The sequence below is a fragment of the Podarcis filfolensis genome (assembly GCF_964270895.1).
Source record: "Podarcis filfolensis genome assembly, chromosome: 10".
Classification (NCBI taxonomy): Eukaryota; Metazoa; Chordata; class Lepidosauria; order Squamata; family Lacertidae; genus Podarcis; species Podarcis filfolensis.
In genome coordinates this window covers 18,517,708-18,532,082 of record NC_139612.1, presented here as the reverse complement: position 1 = coordinate 18,532,082, position 14,375 = coordinate 18,517,708, and the positions used below count along the sequence as shown (strand labels likewise).

General features: G+C 43.0%; 1 protein-coding gene across 3 annotated transcripts in view; it reads left to right on the top strand.

The window, feature by feature from the left end:
- LOC310743912 (hyaluronidase-like) overlaps positions 1–14,375 on the top strand; it is an 18,319-nt gene extending 3,944 nt beyond the window's left edge. For 2 of the 3 annotated variants that reach the window (XM_083574603.1, XM_083574602.1), the window contains 3 exons: positions 3,085–4,034; positions 11,882–11,971; positions 14,003–14,375. In XM_083574603.1, coding sequence (XP_083430729.1) covers positions 3,096–4,034; positions 11,882–11,971; positions 14,003–14,353 — 1,380 coding nt within the window. In that variant the 5' untranslated portion in view covers positions 3,085–3,095 and the 3' untranslated portion in view covers positions 14,354–14,375. The remainder of the gene's footprint in view (positions 1–3,084; positions 4,035–11,881; positions 11,972–14,002) is intronic. The other variant, XM_083574604.1, reaches the window with a different exon arrangement.

Genomic DNA, 14,375 nt, shown 5'->3' with positions numbered 1-14,375 from the left:
AGAAAGTGACTAACTTGAATCAAAAAGCAAGCAACAACATGGACTTGGTACAGGAAAATATCTTGGCAAGACAAATGGTGGAGGAAAAGGAGAAAGATGCCGTTGTGAAACTTAAAGTAACTCAAGAAGGATCCTCAGTTCTACAGAGGCAAATTGAGGATTACAAATGGAGGCCCTGCATGATTGATTTTGGCAAAAACCAGAGCTTGAGGATGGGACCCTGGCTTGGACTGAAGAACGAAAGTTGGAAAGACCCCTTCATCTAGGGATTAACTGACATTTGGGACATGGGTTGGGGCCTGGAGGAGCTTGAAGCTGTGGGGGCCTATGGACTTGGAGGAATCCTGAAATACGTTCTGAAATACCCTATGGACCTTAGTTTCAAGTATGGAAATTTGGCTGAGCTGTTCAGAAGGAACAAAAGTTCTGTTTGGTTGGAGTTTTCCCGAGATTTGCTCCTGAGCATCAAAGAATATGAAGAAGATCCGCAGAAGGGACTTGGAAAAGAATTAAGAGCCTCGGACATAAGATCTCCAGGTTGATGGAATATATGGATTTGACGGAAAGGACTGGCAGAATCCGAAACCAGGGAGAGGAGAGGGTAGAGGAAGATTGGGAAGCTAAAGCTTATATTTAGAAATTTTGCAAAATTAATGACTGTTAGAAAAATCGTGGAATGTTATTATATGGATTTAGTAGAAATGTTAGAAGAAGTTAAGAATAGATAAGTAATTTAGTTTTAAAGGGAAATAAGGTTAAAAAATATGTTATTTATAAGACGATAAAAAACAGAGAAAGATGGAAAGGATTTGCTGAAATAATTAGAAGAATGGGAATACAAAAAGGGAGATGTGAGGAAGTCGAGGAAACAAGGAAATGAAGGATAGAATATGGAAAAGGAGAGATGTATTTTAAACTGTTTTGTTTAGATTTATTTATGTGTTTAGTTTAATGGGATTGGGTTGGGGTTTATATTATTTGTATACTGTATTGTATTGTGGTGTTTTTTCACTTTTCTTTCTTTCTTTCTTTCTTTCTTCATTTGTCTTTAAATTTTCTCTTTTCTTCTTTTTCTGTAATCTTTAAAAGCAATAAATATTATTTTTTTAAAAAAGAGATATTGCTGCTGTGTGATAAATTTCATCTTGTAAAACACTTGCTGGAACAATTTCTATGTTGTCAATATGTTGTGTATTACATACATTCAACAGCTAGGAATAATAATAAAAAACTAATAAGAACCAGTAGGAGGGGGAAATGTATGTTTTATTTAATGTTTTTATAGTAATCAAACCGACATAGCAGGGATTTGCTGATTAGTGACGGTTATTTTATCCATTTATGATGTGCTTTTAGAATGTTATTCAAGATTGGTTTGGAAACCTTGCAGGGAACTCTATTACAATTCTGTTTTTGGAATTGAACTTTCATCAAATGACTGATTAAATTAATGCGAAAATACTGGTTCGCACAAACGAAGGCACACATTTACCTCGGAGTAAGGGAATATAGGGCTGGATTCAACTAAGTAGGGGCACTATTGAGAGCTACCACAAGTCCTACTTGTGAAACAGGGCTTTCTCTCCCACCAGCATATGCCCTGCGCACAAGAGGAGGAGAGGAGAGACGTTAGGCAAGTAGAATGGTAGTGTTGATAGAATTGTTTGTGTTAGCGCACAACTTGCATAACATCTGACTACGCAAGAACATTACAGTGCAATCCTATGCATGTCTTCTAAGACTTAGTTCCATCAAGTTCAATGGGGCTTACTCCGAGGAAAGTGGATATGGGATTGCAGCCTTTATCCCAGAGAAACCAATGGAACACTTTAGTAATGACTAACCCAAGCTCCATTGATTTAAATGGGATCAAATCATGACTAACACTACAATCCTATGCATGCCTACTCAAATGTATGCACCACTTAGTTAATTTCACTAACTCCAAGTTTATATAGGATGACAATTGGATCAATCTGCACTTATTTTTCCAGGTCTACAACTTTTAATTTAGGCATGGTGAACCTTTGGCCCTGCAGATGTTGCTGAACTACAACTCCCATCAGCCTCATCGAGCATGGGCAATGGCCAGAGGTGATGGGAGTTGTAGTTTAGCAACATCTGCAGGGACAGAGGTTCCCCACACCTATTGATCAATTCATGTCAGGGTCTGGGCAGAGGAGGAATGGTGGAGACCGCCTCCCCAGCCTGACCCTTCCAGAGAAGAAGGAGACAGTTCAGAATTACAACACGGGTTTGAGGGAGGTCACAGCTCAGAGACAGATGAGGGGGGAAGCTGGGAAATAATGGGAGAGGAAGAGGAAGGAGCACTAGTGGAGGGACAGCTGACAGACCCAGTGTCTTTAGAAAGCATTCCAGACCCGCCCCCTTCTCCCAAAACATTGCGGGCCTTGAAAGTAGTAGAGCAAAGAGCTCAAAGGCCGAAGTTGCTTTCCAGCACCCATAGCAATGACTCATGAGGAAGTCGGAGAGATGGATGGGGTGGGGTTTCACTCAGAGCAACGCCATTATTCTGAGGGGCCACGTTCCCAAGCCTCTGTCTGTGAATATTGAATAAAAGCAGATGGCAAGGCGTTGGCTCCTCTGCCACCTGACAACAACAACAACAACAACAACAACAACAACAACAACAACAACTTGTTATTTATACCTCGTCCATCTGGCTGAGTTTCCCCAGCCACTTTGGGTGGTTTCCAATCAAGTGCTAAAAACAATACAGCATTAAATATTAAAAACTTCCCTCACCAGGGCTGCCTTCAGATGTCTTTTAAAAAGAAGATAGCTGCTTATTTCCTTCACATCTGAAGTGATGGCGTTCCACCGAGAAGGCCCTCTGCCTGGTTCCCTCTAACCTCACTTCTCGCGATGAGGGAACTGCCAGAAGGCCCTCGGGGCTGGACCTCAGTGTCCGGGCTGAACGATGGGGGTGGAGACGCTCCTTCAGGTATACAGGACCAAGGCCATTTAGGGCTTTAAAGGCCAGCACCAACACTTAGAGGGGCAAAGTTCTTCCCGACTCTTGGTTGACACTGTTCATTACCGTTTCTTTCTTATCTCTTTCAGTTTTTCCTTTGATGAAGTTACCTCATACTATGAGCCACCTGTGGATTGAATACCTAGCACTGTGGGTGTTGCTGATGGTCAACAACGGAAGTGAAATCATGCAGGCGAGAGCGCCACTGTTCCCTAACAAACCATTTCTAGTAGTTTGGAATGCACCTACTGAGCAGTGTCGGCGGCGCTACAAGGTCGATTTGGACCTCAACGTTTTCGACATCCTGACAAACCCAAACGAGACCTTGAGCGGCTCCAGTGTGACAATATTCTATCACACTCATCTCGGGTACTATCCCCATGTAGAAGACAATGGCGAATCCATCAATGGCGGGGTGCCGCAAAACGAGAGCCTCATCAAACACCTCATCAAAGCCAAGGCTGACATTGAGCATTCCATCGCCATGAAGAAATTCCAGGGACTCGGGGTCATCGACTGGGAAAACTGGAGACCCCAGTGGGATAGAAACTGGGGCCATAAAGCCATTTACAGAAATAAGTCTCTTGAACTTGTCAGAAAGCAGCATCCCCAGTGGCCTGAGAACAAGATCAAGAAAGTTGCGAAGGAAGATTTTGAAAATGCAGGGAGGGGTTTTATGAACAGCACCCTTTTCCTAGCTGAAGATATGAGGCCAAATGGGCTCTGGGGTTACTATCTCTACCCAGACTGCTACAATTATGATTACAAGAACCACCCAGACAAGTACACAGGCAAATGTCCAGACATTGAATCATTCCGGAATGATAATCTGCTTTGGCTGTGGAAAGAAAGCACTGCCCTTTACCCTTCCATATACCTGGAATACATGCTGAAGTGCAGCCCAAACGCTTTGAAATTTGTACACTATCGGGTTAAAGAAGCAATACGCATTGCTTCGATCGCTCGGAAGGACTATGCTTTGCCTGTTTTTGTGTATGCTAGGCCATATTATGCCTATACATTCCATGAGTTGACGGAGGTAAGGATGCTGGTATCTAATAAGCTCCCAGATCCACCAACACGTGTTACCCTTTCTGATATTCTGTACAGAGGTGAAAACCATAATGTTAGAGAAAGGGACTTATGGAAGATCGCAGGACAGCTTTTGCTAGTAATCTGTACTTTAAAACCAGGACTCCCTGCTATGGAAGGTGGATTGCAGACTTCTCTTAAATCTGAGGGTACACTAGTGATGCCAAACATTCACATGAGCAGCAATGTGCATAAAAGAAACTGCAAAGGTGGTATGGGAACCAGGGCCTAGCAGTTAGAGGTCCTCAAAGATGTTTCTTTATGGCAGGGATAGGGAAGCTGTAGCTCTCCCAGACATACAACTCCCATCATTCCTTTTTTAAAAAAATATTTATTAATTTTTCAGGTATACATTTTCCACAATTAAATATACAATACATCAAATGATTTCCCTTCTTCTCATTCCATGGTTCCTTAGACTTCCAAAATTAACTGCATATTCTATTTCCTCCATCTAGTTTCCCCCTTTCCATTATATCTTAATCTACATTATACTGTTGAATTTACAATTTTCACTTGCTTACAGTTGTTTTCCAAATACCCCACAAATATTCTCCATTCCTCTTTATACACCCGTTCTTATTGTTCTCTTACCTTGCTGGTTAGGCCTGCTAGCTCTGCACATTCCATCATTTTCAGCTGTTCCTCCTCCTCTGGACCTTCTCCCACCTTCCATTTCTGAGCTAACATAATCCGAGCTGCTGTCGTTGCATACAGAAATAGCTTTTTCTGCCCCCTGTCTGTACCATACCCAAAAGAAATGCCTCTAGGCTTTTTTGGGGGAATGCTCTTTAAAACAATTTTTTCATTTCATTATAAATCATTTCCCAATACAGTCATACCTTGGTTTTTTGAACAGCTTAGTCCTTGAACGTTTCGGCTCCCGAACACCACAATAGTTCGGTTTACGAACTATTTTTGGAAGCCGAATGTCCGGCGGGGCTTCCGATTGGCTGCAGGAGCTTCCTGCAGCCAATCAGAAGCCATGTTTTGGTTTCTGAATGTTTTGGAAGTCGAACGGACTTCCGGAACGGATTTCGTTCGACTTTCAAGGTACGACTGTAGTCCTTAACTGTTCTGCACGACCGCCACATATGATGAAATGCTCCTTCTGCTTCTTTACATTCCCAACAGATACCTGCAACTCCCATCATTCTGGACCATTGGCCACATGGACTGGACTTGATGGGAACTGGAGTCCAACAACATATAAGTTTCCCATCCTCGTTTTAGGGAAATGCATGTTAAGCCTATCCCCAAGGCTTCACTGAGAGGGGAGTGGGACTCACCTGTCAAAGCACTCACTGGTGACCATGCCTCAAAGTTTCTGCATTTAGCATCTGTGAGGATGGGGTTTTATGTGGGTACATCTTCATGCTGTTGGGGATCCTGACTGAACCTGGGTTCTTGACGGTACGTGCAATGTCAGGGAACTGTGGCTGGCAGGCATGTTAACCCCATTCCTCTCAAAAATTCACTAAAGTTACCTGTGCCCCATGGGAAGGTGCTTATGTATATACCTCAGCTTGACTGGCAAACTGTTAAATGTCTCGTGTAAAAGCACTGATCTAAAATACAGTGGAACCTCAGGTTATGAACTTAATTCGTTCTGGAGGTCCATTCTTAATCTGAAACCATTCTTAACCTGAGGCGCACTTTCGCTAGTGGGGGCCTCCCACTGCCACCGCGCCGCCGGCATGCAATTTCCATTCTCGTCCTGGGGCAAAGTTTGCAACCCAAGGTACTACTTCCGGGTTAGCAGAGTTTGTAACCCGAAGTGTTTGTAACCCAAAACGTTTGTTACCACTGTAACCAGAATAATTATGCAGTGATAGATTGAACTATTTTTATACAATCATGTGCATTCTTTGTAAAGTAATGTATAGCGCTGCATTTTCGCAGTCCACTCTATTTTCTGTGTTGGCCGGTGTGAGGAAAAATACAGGGCCGGCAACAAACAGAGGCTGGTGTGAGGTGTATGAGAATGTGAGGGGAGAACGGTGTGTGATTTCTATCACCTCAGTGAGAACAAGGCCTCAGAAGCTGCATCCAGTTAAATGCAGTGTATAATACATCAGCTTTATTTGCTCTCTGGGGTCAAAGAAACATCACAGGTTGACTGTGGTCACCTGCTGAATTACAAAGGCCAGAGTGAAATTGCCAGAAGCAGTTAAAATGACAAGACCAGATAAAACAAACAAACAGAAAAGCACACCACTGATTCAGCTAGTACTGAAACTCAGCAGTAATTAGTAATCAGCACCATAAAATACAATACAATATAAAAATAGCTCATTAACCAATGCAGAAAGAAAATATTCATCATAAATGTGCACGTTAGGACAACTGAAATCAAAGAATTAAAAACATATTTTTATTATAATATTTCCAGGCTGTGTCTCATCTTGGGGAGTGCACAACAGTTAATGAAATACAAAATACTAAAACCATAAAAAGTCTAACATCAAATATACAATGATTGCAAACAGTACAGATCTCTCTCTCTCTCTCTCTTTTTAAAATGATATTTATTCAAAATTTCAAAAGTACAAGAAAAAGGACAAAGAATAAGAAAAAAAGAACAAATCCCATATTACATCTTTTCATTTGCTTATTTCTTTGACCTCCTCACACCTCCCTTTTTGTATTCTAACTTAATTCGTTGTTTCAGCAAATTCTTTCTGTCTTTCTCAATTCTTATTTAGATAGTCTTACCTATTAGTTAACTCAACAAATCCTTTCCATCTTTTGCCATATTCTGTTATTCAATTTACCTTGATTTATTTAACCTTGTCTTACCATAAAAAGTTCAAAATTTAAAACATATTTATACATAACTCCTTATATCCTTTCTACTAAAGCCAGATAATTCCATTCCAACATTTCCCTAATATTTCATTAGTTTTACACTAATTCCAAAAATAAAAAGAAATTTTTCCTTTTATAGGCTTTTTTCTTCTTCTAGTTTTTATCCAACGTCCCTTCTTCCTGGTCTCGGGTTATGTCAGTCCTTACTGTCCATTCCATCCAGTCCATCAACCTGGTGATCTTATGTCCGAGGCCCTTAAGTCTCTTCTATGCCTCTTCTGCAGATTTTCTTCTTGTTGTTTATGCTTACACTTTTCCTTATCTTTTGTTGGTTTCTTTCTTAATTTCTTCCCTTTCTCCTTGAGGAGTAGGTCTCTGGGGGATTCCAACCGATAGTTATATCCATCTTCCTTCATCAGACTAGCCCATTTCCCACAGTCCCACTCCCCGCCATCATCATTGTAATCCAAATAGTAACTATCCAAAAAATAGTTGTCAGCATGTTTCCAAGTCCCACCAAAGTTAAGAGCCTCCTTAACTCCAGGCTCTCCCAGGCCCACTCCAAATTCAATCTTCCAGAACAGCGGCTTATGCTCCTGCAGGGCTTCGGATCTCTCCATTTGTGTTGCTTGGGGTGCGATCGCAGCCTCCTCCATCTTCATCTGCCCTTGCACTTGCCCAGTCAAGCCAGTTTCCTGAGTTGGTCGCTGTATAATTTCTATGTTTCCTGTTAGTCCATATTCACTGGCTACAGCAGTCATCAAGTCCAACTTCTCATTCATCAAATCCATCTTCTCATGCAACTGCTGCAGCAAAACATTTGTCTTGCAAAAAGCAGACACCAAAACTTCCTCCCAACACATTTCTATTCAAGGTCAAATGACTGGTCCCACAATCCCAATCTCACAGCTGTGAGGTCTCCAAGTCAACTGCAGCAACAAATTGACAAGCTCCCTCTAGGGGACACAATTTCTATTTGTATCCATCTTTTTGAAACATGTCCAACAATAGAAAGTTACTTTCGATTTTCAAATACTTTGTTTCTTTAAAATGCAGAAGACAGCATTGAAGTCAATTTGGTTCTCTTTTTTAACTATCTGTCAAAATGCTCCACATACAATCAATGGACGTCTCCAGCAATTTCTGTCTCTGACACCCCGTTCCCAGGTTTGAGACGATGGAAACTTATTTTCCTTTACTCCCTCTCCTGCAGGCTTAAACAGTCAGACCCCCCCTTCACCTGCTTCCAAGGGGGTTTTATTAGTTGTAAATGCAGGAAATTCCAACCTTTAGGGCAACTTTCCAGGCTATTAGATTGTAAGGTTTTTGCTTCAGTCTATTTACAAAAAGCGGGAGGTGGACTTCCTGTTTTGAACCTTCCCGCTTCAGAGCCTAATTCAAGTATTTCTTGATCCACTTTTCTGTTTTTACTCACGGGTACTTGTTTAGAGTCCAATTGTCAACAGGAAAAAGTCAGCGCTCTCCGGCGATGGCTGTGCGGCTTCCCTCCATGAAAGTAGCAATCAGTTCGCAGCACCGCCCTGCTCAGCCCACTTCACTCCGGAGCCCCAAAATGGGGTTCCCCGCGAGTAGGGGAGGCGCTCCTGGTGCTCTGCCGAACCCCACGTTCCCAGGCTCCCTCCGCCTGGGATTTCTAGCGGGTCCCCACCTTCGCTGCGGTGGGAAGACCCAATTTCCACGGAGCCCGTTCCCCCGATCGGAGGAACGCCGCCATTCGCCGATGGCGCTAACCCGGAAGTCCTCCAAACAGTACAGATCTCATCCCTCCACAGATGCTCGACAGCACAGAAACATTTTCATGTGGCAATGAAAATTTGGAAAAACAAGCTTTGCCCTTCCCAGCAGTTTTTTTTAAAAGAACTGGCAATATATATTTCCATTTTCACTGTCACTCAGAACCTGCAGAACATGTAGTTTCCAGACCATCTTCAAGAGCAGCCTTATGTAAAGCATGTTACAGTCGTACCTTGCTGTTCGAACGCCTAGCGACTCGAACATTTTGGCTTCCAAATGTGAGTGTTCCGGGTTGCAAACTTTTTTCGGAAACCGAACTTCCGACGCAGCTTCTGCGGCTTCTGATTGAGTGCAGGAAGCCACACCTTGGTTTTTGAACATTTTTGGAATTTGAGCGGACTTCTGGAATGGATTCCGTTCGAGAACCAAGGTACGACAATTCTAGGAAGTAAAGAAGTTACTACTACTACTACTAATAATTTTTATTTATACCCCACCCTCCCCAGCCAAGGCTGGACTCAGGGCAGCTAACAAGCAATAATAAAAACAAGTTGAATGAATACAACTTAAAAACAAGATTAAAATACAACATTAAAATACTGAAACATTAAAATATTAAAATGCAGCCTCATCACAGGAGGAGAAAGGAAAAAGAAAAAAGAAAAAAGAAAGAGGGGGAGGGAATCAAATTGTCTCCAAGCCAAAGGCCAGGCGGAACAACTCTGTCTTACAGACCCTGTGGAAAGAAATCAGATCCTGCAGGGCCCTGGTCTCATGAGGCAGAGCGTTCCACCAGGTCGGAGCCAGTGTTGAAAAGGCCCTGGCTCTGGTTGAAGCTAATCTAACCTTCTTAGGGCCCGGGACCACTAGGGTGTTGCTGTTTATAGACCTTGGTGCTCTCCATGGGGCATACCAGGAGAGGCAGTCCCATAGGTACGAGGGTCCTAGGCTGTGAAGGGCTTTAAAGGTCAAAACCAGCACCTTAAATCTGACCCTGTACTCCACCAGGAGCCAGTACAGCTGGAAAAGCACTGGGTGAATATGCTCCCATGGCAAAGACCCCGTGAGGAGCCTCACTGCAGCATTCTGCACCCGCTGGAGTTTCTGGGACAGCTTCATGGGTAGCCCCACGTAGAGTGAATTACAGTAGTCAAGCCTGGAGGTGACTGTCGCATGGATCACTAGGGTTTAGACCATCATGGCTAGGCAACTCCAGGAAGGATTTCAGTTGGCAAACCAGCCATAGATGGCAATAGCTTTTGCTGCATCCACCTGGGTTTCCAATGCTGCTTCTGGGATTATGTTCACCCGATTATGCAGAGATTTCCACTTCAGACCTCCCACATAGGTTTGACACTGAAGCTGATGGAGGTGTTGGGGGGTAAAGTTAGCATGCAGAGCCCCTTTCTCTCTGTCAACATGTAGGAGGAGGCAGGTAGAGCAAGTGATCAGGGCTATGTTGTCTAAATTTTCTATCACTTGTATACATTCAAGGCAGTTCTGGTGGATACAAAATTCCCAACATTTCAGTTCTGTATTCAAGCTGTGTACACACTATACGCTTAAAGCACGCAACTTCCTCTGAAAAATCTGGGGAACTGTAGTTTATTATAAGGGTGGTAGAAATTGGAGCTCCGTAGGAGATAAACTAGGGATGCGGGTGGTCCTGTGGGTTAAACCACAGAGCCTAAGACTTGCCGATCAGAAGGTCGGTGGTTTGAATCCCCGCGACGGGGTGAGCTCCCGTTGCTTGGTCCCTGCTCCTGCCAACCTAGCAGTTCGAAAGCACATCAAAGTGCAAGTAGATAAATAGGTACCGCTCCTGCGGGAAGGTAAACGGCGTTTCCGTGCGCTGCTCTGGTTTGCCAGAAGCAGCTTGGTCATGCTGGCCACATGACCCGGAAGCTGTATGCTGGCTCCCTTAGCCAATAAAGCGAGATGAGCGCCGCAACCCCAGAGTCGGTCACGACTGGACCTAATGGTCAGGGGTCCCTTTACCTTTACCTAGGAGATAAATTTACAGTTCCCAGGATTCTTTGAGGGCAGCAATCTACTTTAAATGCATGGTGTGTACAGAACCTCTCAAAGCAGGACACTTTATGTCATCTGTAATTCAGGGTTGGTACAGGGATGGGATATCACAGGATCAGTGCTGAATTATATAGTTGTCAGGGGATGGTGGGTATAGCTTTCTGGATTCAGAACTTTTGAGTTTAATAGATGGTTCGCTTTGCTTCAAATGTTATATGTTGACTGTGCTCTAACCTGATCATTTGGGTGTCTCTTGAAACCGCCACCATTGCTTTCACTGCAGACAGCGTTTGCTTATTTTTTAAAAAAGAGAGTTGATAGTGGTGCGAGAGAGGTATTATTGCCTATGGTGTGTGCATTCAACTCACTGAGATCTCTGGAAAACAGGTGCTACAGAGTAATATTGTAGTGTTTCAAAAACCATCCAAATTTGTTTCACAAGAGGTGACCCCGCAACCCCCCCCCCTGAAAAAATGGGTGGATACAAAATGGGCAATGATGCTTTGACTGTGCATCATGCTGTATTAGGTTTGCCTCTTTTTCCAGGACATGTCCTCTTTTTCAGGGGTGAAATTTCTGTCTGGGTGGATTTTTAATATTATTATTTTTTTGCCAAAATGTCTCTGGCTATACTTTCTGGATGAGACGTAGACATAATGGGTGGCTGAAGACTTGCTTTCCTCTTCTCTTCTCCTGACCCCCTCAGCAATATATCACAGCTACTATAGGGACGCGGGTGGCACTGTGGGTTAAACCACAGAGCCTAGGACTTGCCGATCAGAAGGTCAGTGGTTTGAATCCCCACGACGGGGTGAGCTCCCATTGCGCGGTCCCTGCTCCTGCCAACCTAGCAGTTCAAAAGCACGTCAAAGTGCAAGTAGATAAATAGGTACCACTCCTGCGGGAAGGTAAACAGCATTTCCGTGTGCTGCTCTGGTTCACCAGATGCAGCTTAGTCATGCTGGCCACATGACCACATGAAGCTGTACGCTGGCTCCCTCAGCCAATAAAGCGAGATGAGCGCCGCAACCCCAGAGTCGGTCACGACTGGACCTAATGGTCAGGGGTCCCTTTACCCTTTCACTATAGCTTACATGTCGTAGGGGTATTTAGAATGAGAGCCGTCACCGCATACTCTTCTTTGCTCGTCAAAATATGGCAGACCTATTATATTATGCGTATCCGTGGCTTACTTTTCAGGAAGACTTGGTGAACACTATTGGTGAGAGTGCAGCCTTGGGGGCAGCAGGAGTTGTCCTGTGGGGAAGCATGCAGTATGCCAGTTCTAATGTAAGTGAATTTGGGTTAAGAAAATGAGCTAAGTTTTGCAGGAATTCTTGGGACACCCCCTCCTCCTAAACATACCCCCAATCCCCAAAAGATGACAGCAAAGATAGCAGGTTCTTGCTATTTCTATGGCCCACAGATCTGGGAATGGCAATATGCATTCCAAGATTGGCCTTCCCAGGAAAAGGATCTCCAATGGTTTAGCTCATGGGTAGGCAAACTAAGGCCTGGGGGCCAGATCCGGCCCAATCGCCTTCTCAATCCGGCCCGTGGACGGTCCAGGAATCAACACGTTTTTGCATGAGTAGAATGTGTACTTTTATTTAAAATGCATCTCTGGGTTATTTGTGGGGCATAGGAATTTGTTCATTTTTTTCCTTACAAAATATAGTTTGGTCCCCCACAAGGTCTGAGGGACAGTGGACCAGCCCTCCTGAAAAAGTTTGCTGACCCCTGGTAGCTCACACAAATCCCCAAATCAAATTTATTTTATTTTATTTGTTGGTACTGATCCAAAGATACACAGAAATACATACCCGTTACAAAGTATCTTTTTATAATATACTGAGATAAAATGACTAATTAACCTAAAAAAGAGCAAAGAAAATACAAGAAAATGAGAAATCTAAAGAAGGTGAAAACAAAAAAGAAGGAAAAGTAAGAAAAAAAATCTAAAGAAAGATAGAGTAGAATAAAAGGATTTCTGGCTCTCTACAGCTACATATAACATTCATTCTTTAGAACACAACCATTATATCTTCTGTTAGCTAGTATTTTTTTCAACCTTCAAATCCAGATAGGATTATTTTCTCTTTTATGCAAAAGTCCATAAGGAATTTCCAATCCTTAACAAATGTTATTAAAGGTTTTTGCTCTAATTAAGCATGTTGGTTTTGCCATCTCAGCTAAGTCCAATAATTTTATCAGCCATTCTTCTGTAAGTGGGTAAGGCACACTTACACATCAAATTTAGAATACATCTGAACAGGACAAGCACGGTGGCTCATCTGAGTGAGAGGTAAATCTAGACATTTGCATGTAGTTGTTGTGCGCATGCATTTGGAAGAATACGGGCTCAGCTGCATTAGTAAAGAAAAAGCGTTTTATATGTTTTATAACACTGTGACGCCAGGTGGCACTGTAGAGTTCTGCCTTTTGCCAATGTGATTTCCCACTTTGAGGTTTACAGCACATTTTCCTGAAACGCTTTTCTGATGCGTCTAGATCCAGCCTATAGCAACACTTGGGGTGTCAAATGTAGAATGCACGGGCTGTGCAACATTTTGTGCTGAAGAACTCAAACCCAAATTTTAATTTTTTGGTAGCGTGTAATAGAGATATTCTAATGAATGTACTCATTTTGTGCATGTGCGATTTTGGCTTCAAAAATCTGCAATCTACCAAACCTATTTATGCTAGATTTTGAATGGGGAAGCAAAGAGGAAGTTACTACTTGCCTATAAGAGACTGGAGGATGGGGAGAACCTGGTACTGGGATTAGCAGATGTCAGACCAAACACTTCCCTTACCCACACATGTTGTCATTGTCCTCTGTACTCCAGAAATTTATGAATAAACAAACAAAGCTGAGATTTTTGTGATTCAAAGAACTTTCATAATCACTCATGACTGAACCCATTTCACATCCCCTTGAACAAATATCTGCGCTAGTCATTTAGACAATACAGTGGTACCTCGGTTCTCGAACGAAATCTGTTCTGGAAGCCCGTTTGGCTTCTGAAACATTTGAAAACTGAGGCGCGGCTTCCCACTGGTTGCAAGAGCTTCTTGTACTCAGTGGAAGCCTGGAAGCCACGTCGGAAGTTCAGGTTCCAAAACACGTTTGGAAACCGAAACACTTCTGTGTTTTCGGCTTTCAGGAGCCAAAACGTACAATAACGGAAGTGTTTGGGAACCAAGGTTTCACTGTAGTGCCAACTGCTTAGAGGTGGAATCCTATAATTCCACTTACTATTTCTGTGAAGACATCTATAGGATTGCTCTGTAAGTAAACCTGTCCTTGTTTTCTTTTAGGACAGCTGTTTAACTGTGAAAAAGTATGTCGATGGTCTCTTGGGACATTACATCATGAATGTGACCTCTGCAGCCAAGCTCTGCAGCAAAGTTCTCTGTAAGAAGAATGGAAGATGCATTCGTAAAAACAGTGAATCAGATGCCTACCTGCACTTGTCTCCTGACAGTTTTAAGATTTGGCTCAATATCTCTGAAACGGAGAGAAGAGTAGTTGTACAAGGAAATCTGAAGCAGGAGGACATGGAGGTCATGAAAGAGAAATTCATCTGTCAGTGTTACCAAGGGTGGATGGGGTTATTTTGTGAACTGCCTACTCACCACAAAAAGCGGTGCAAACCTAATTCAGTCTAATATTCAATATTTCATTACCAAA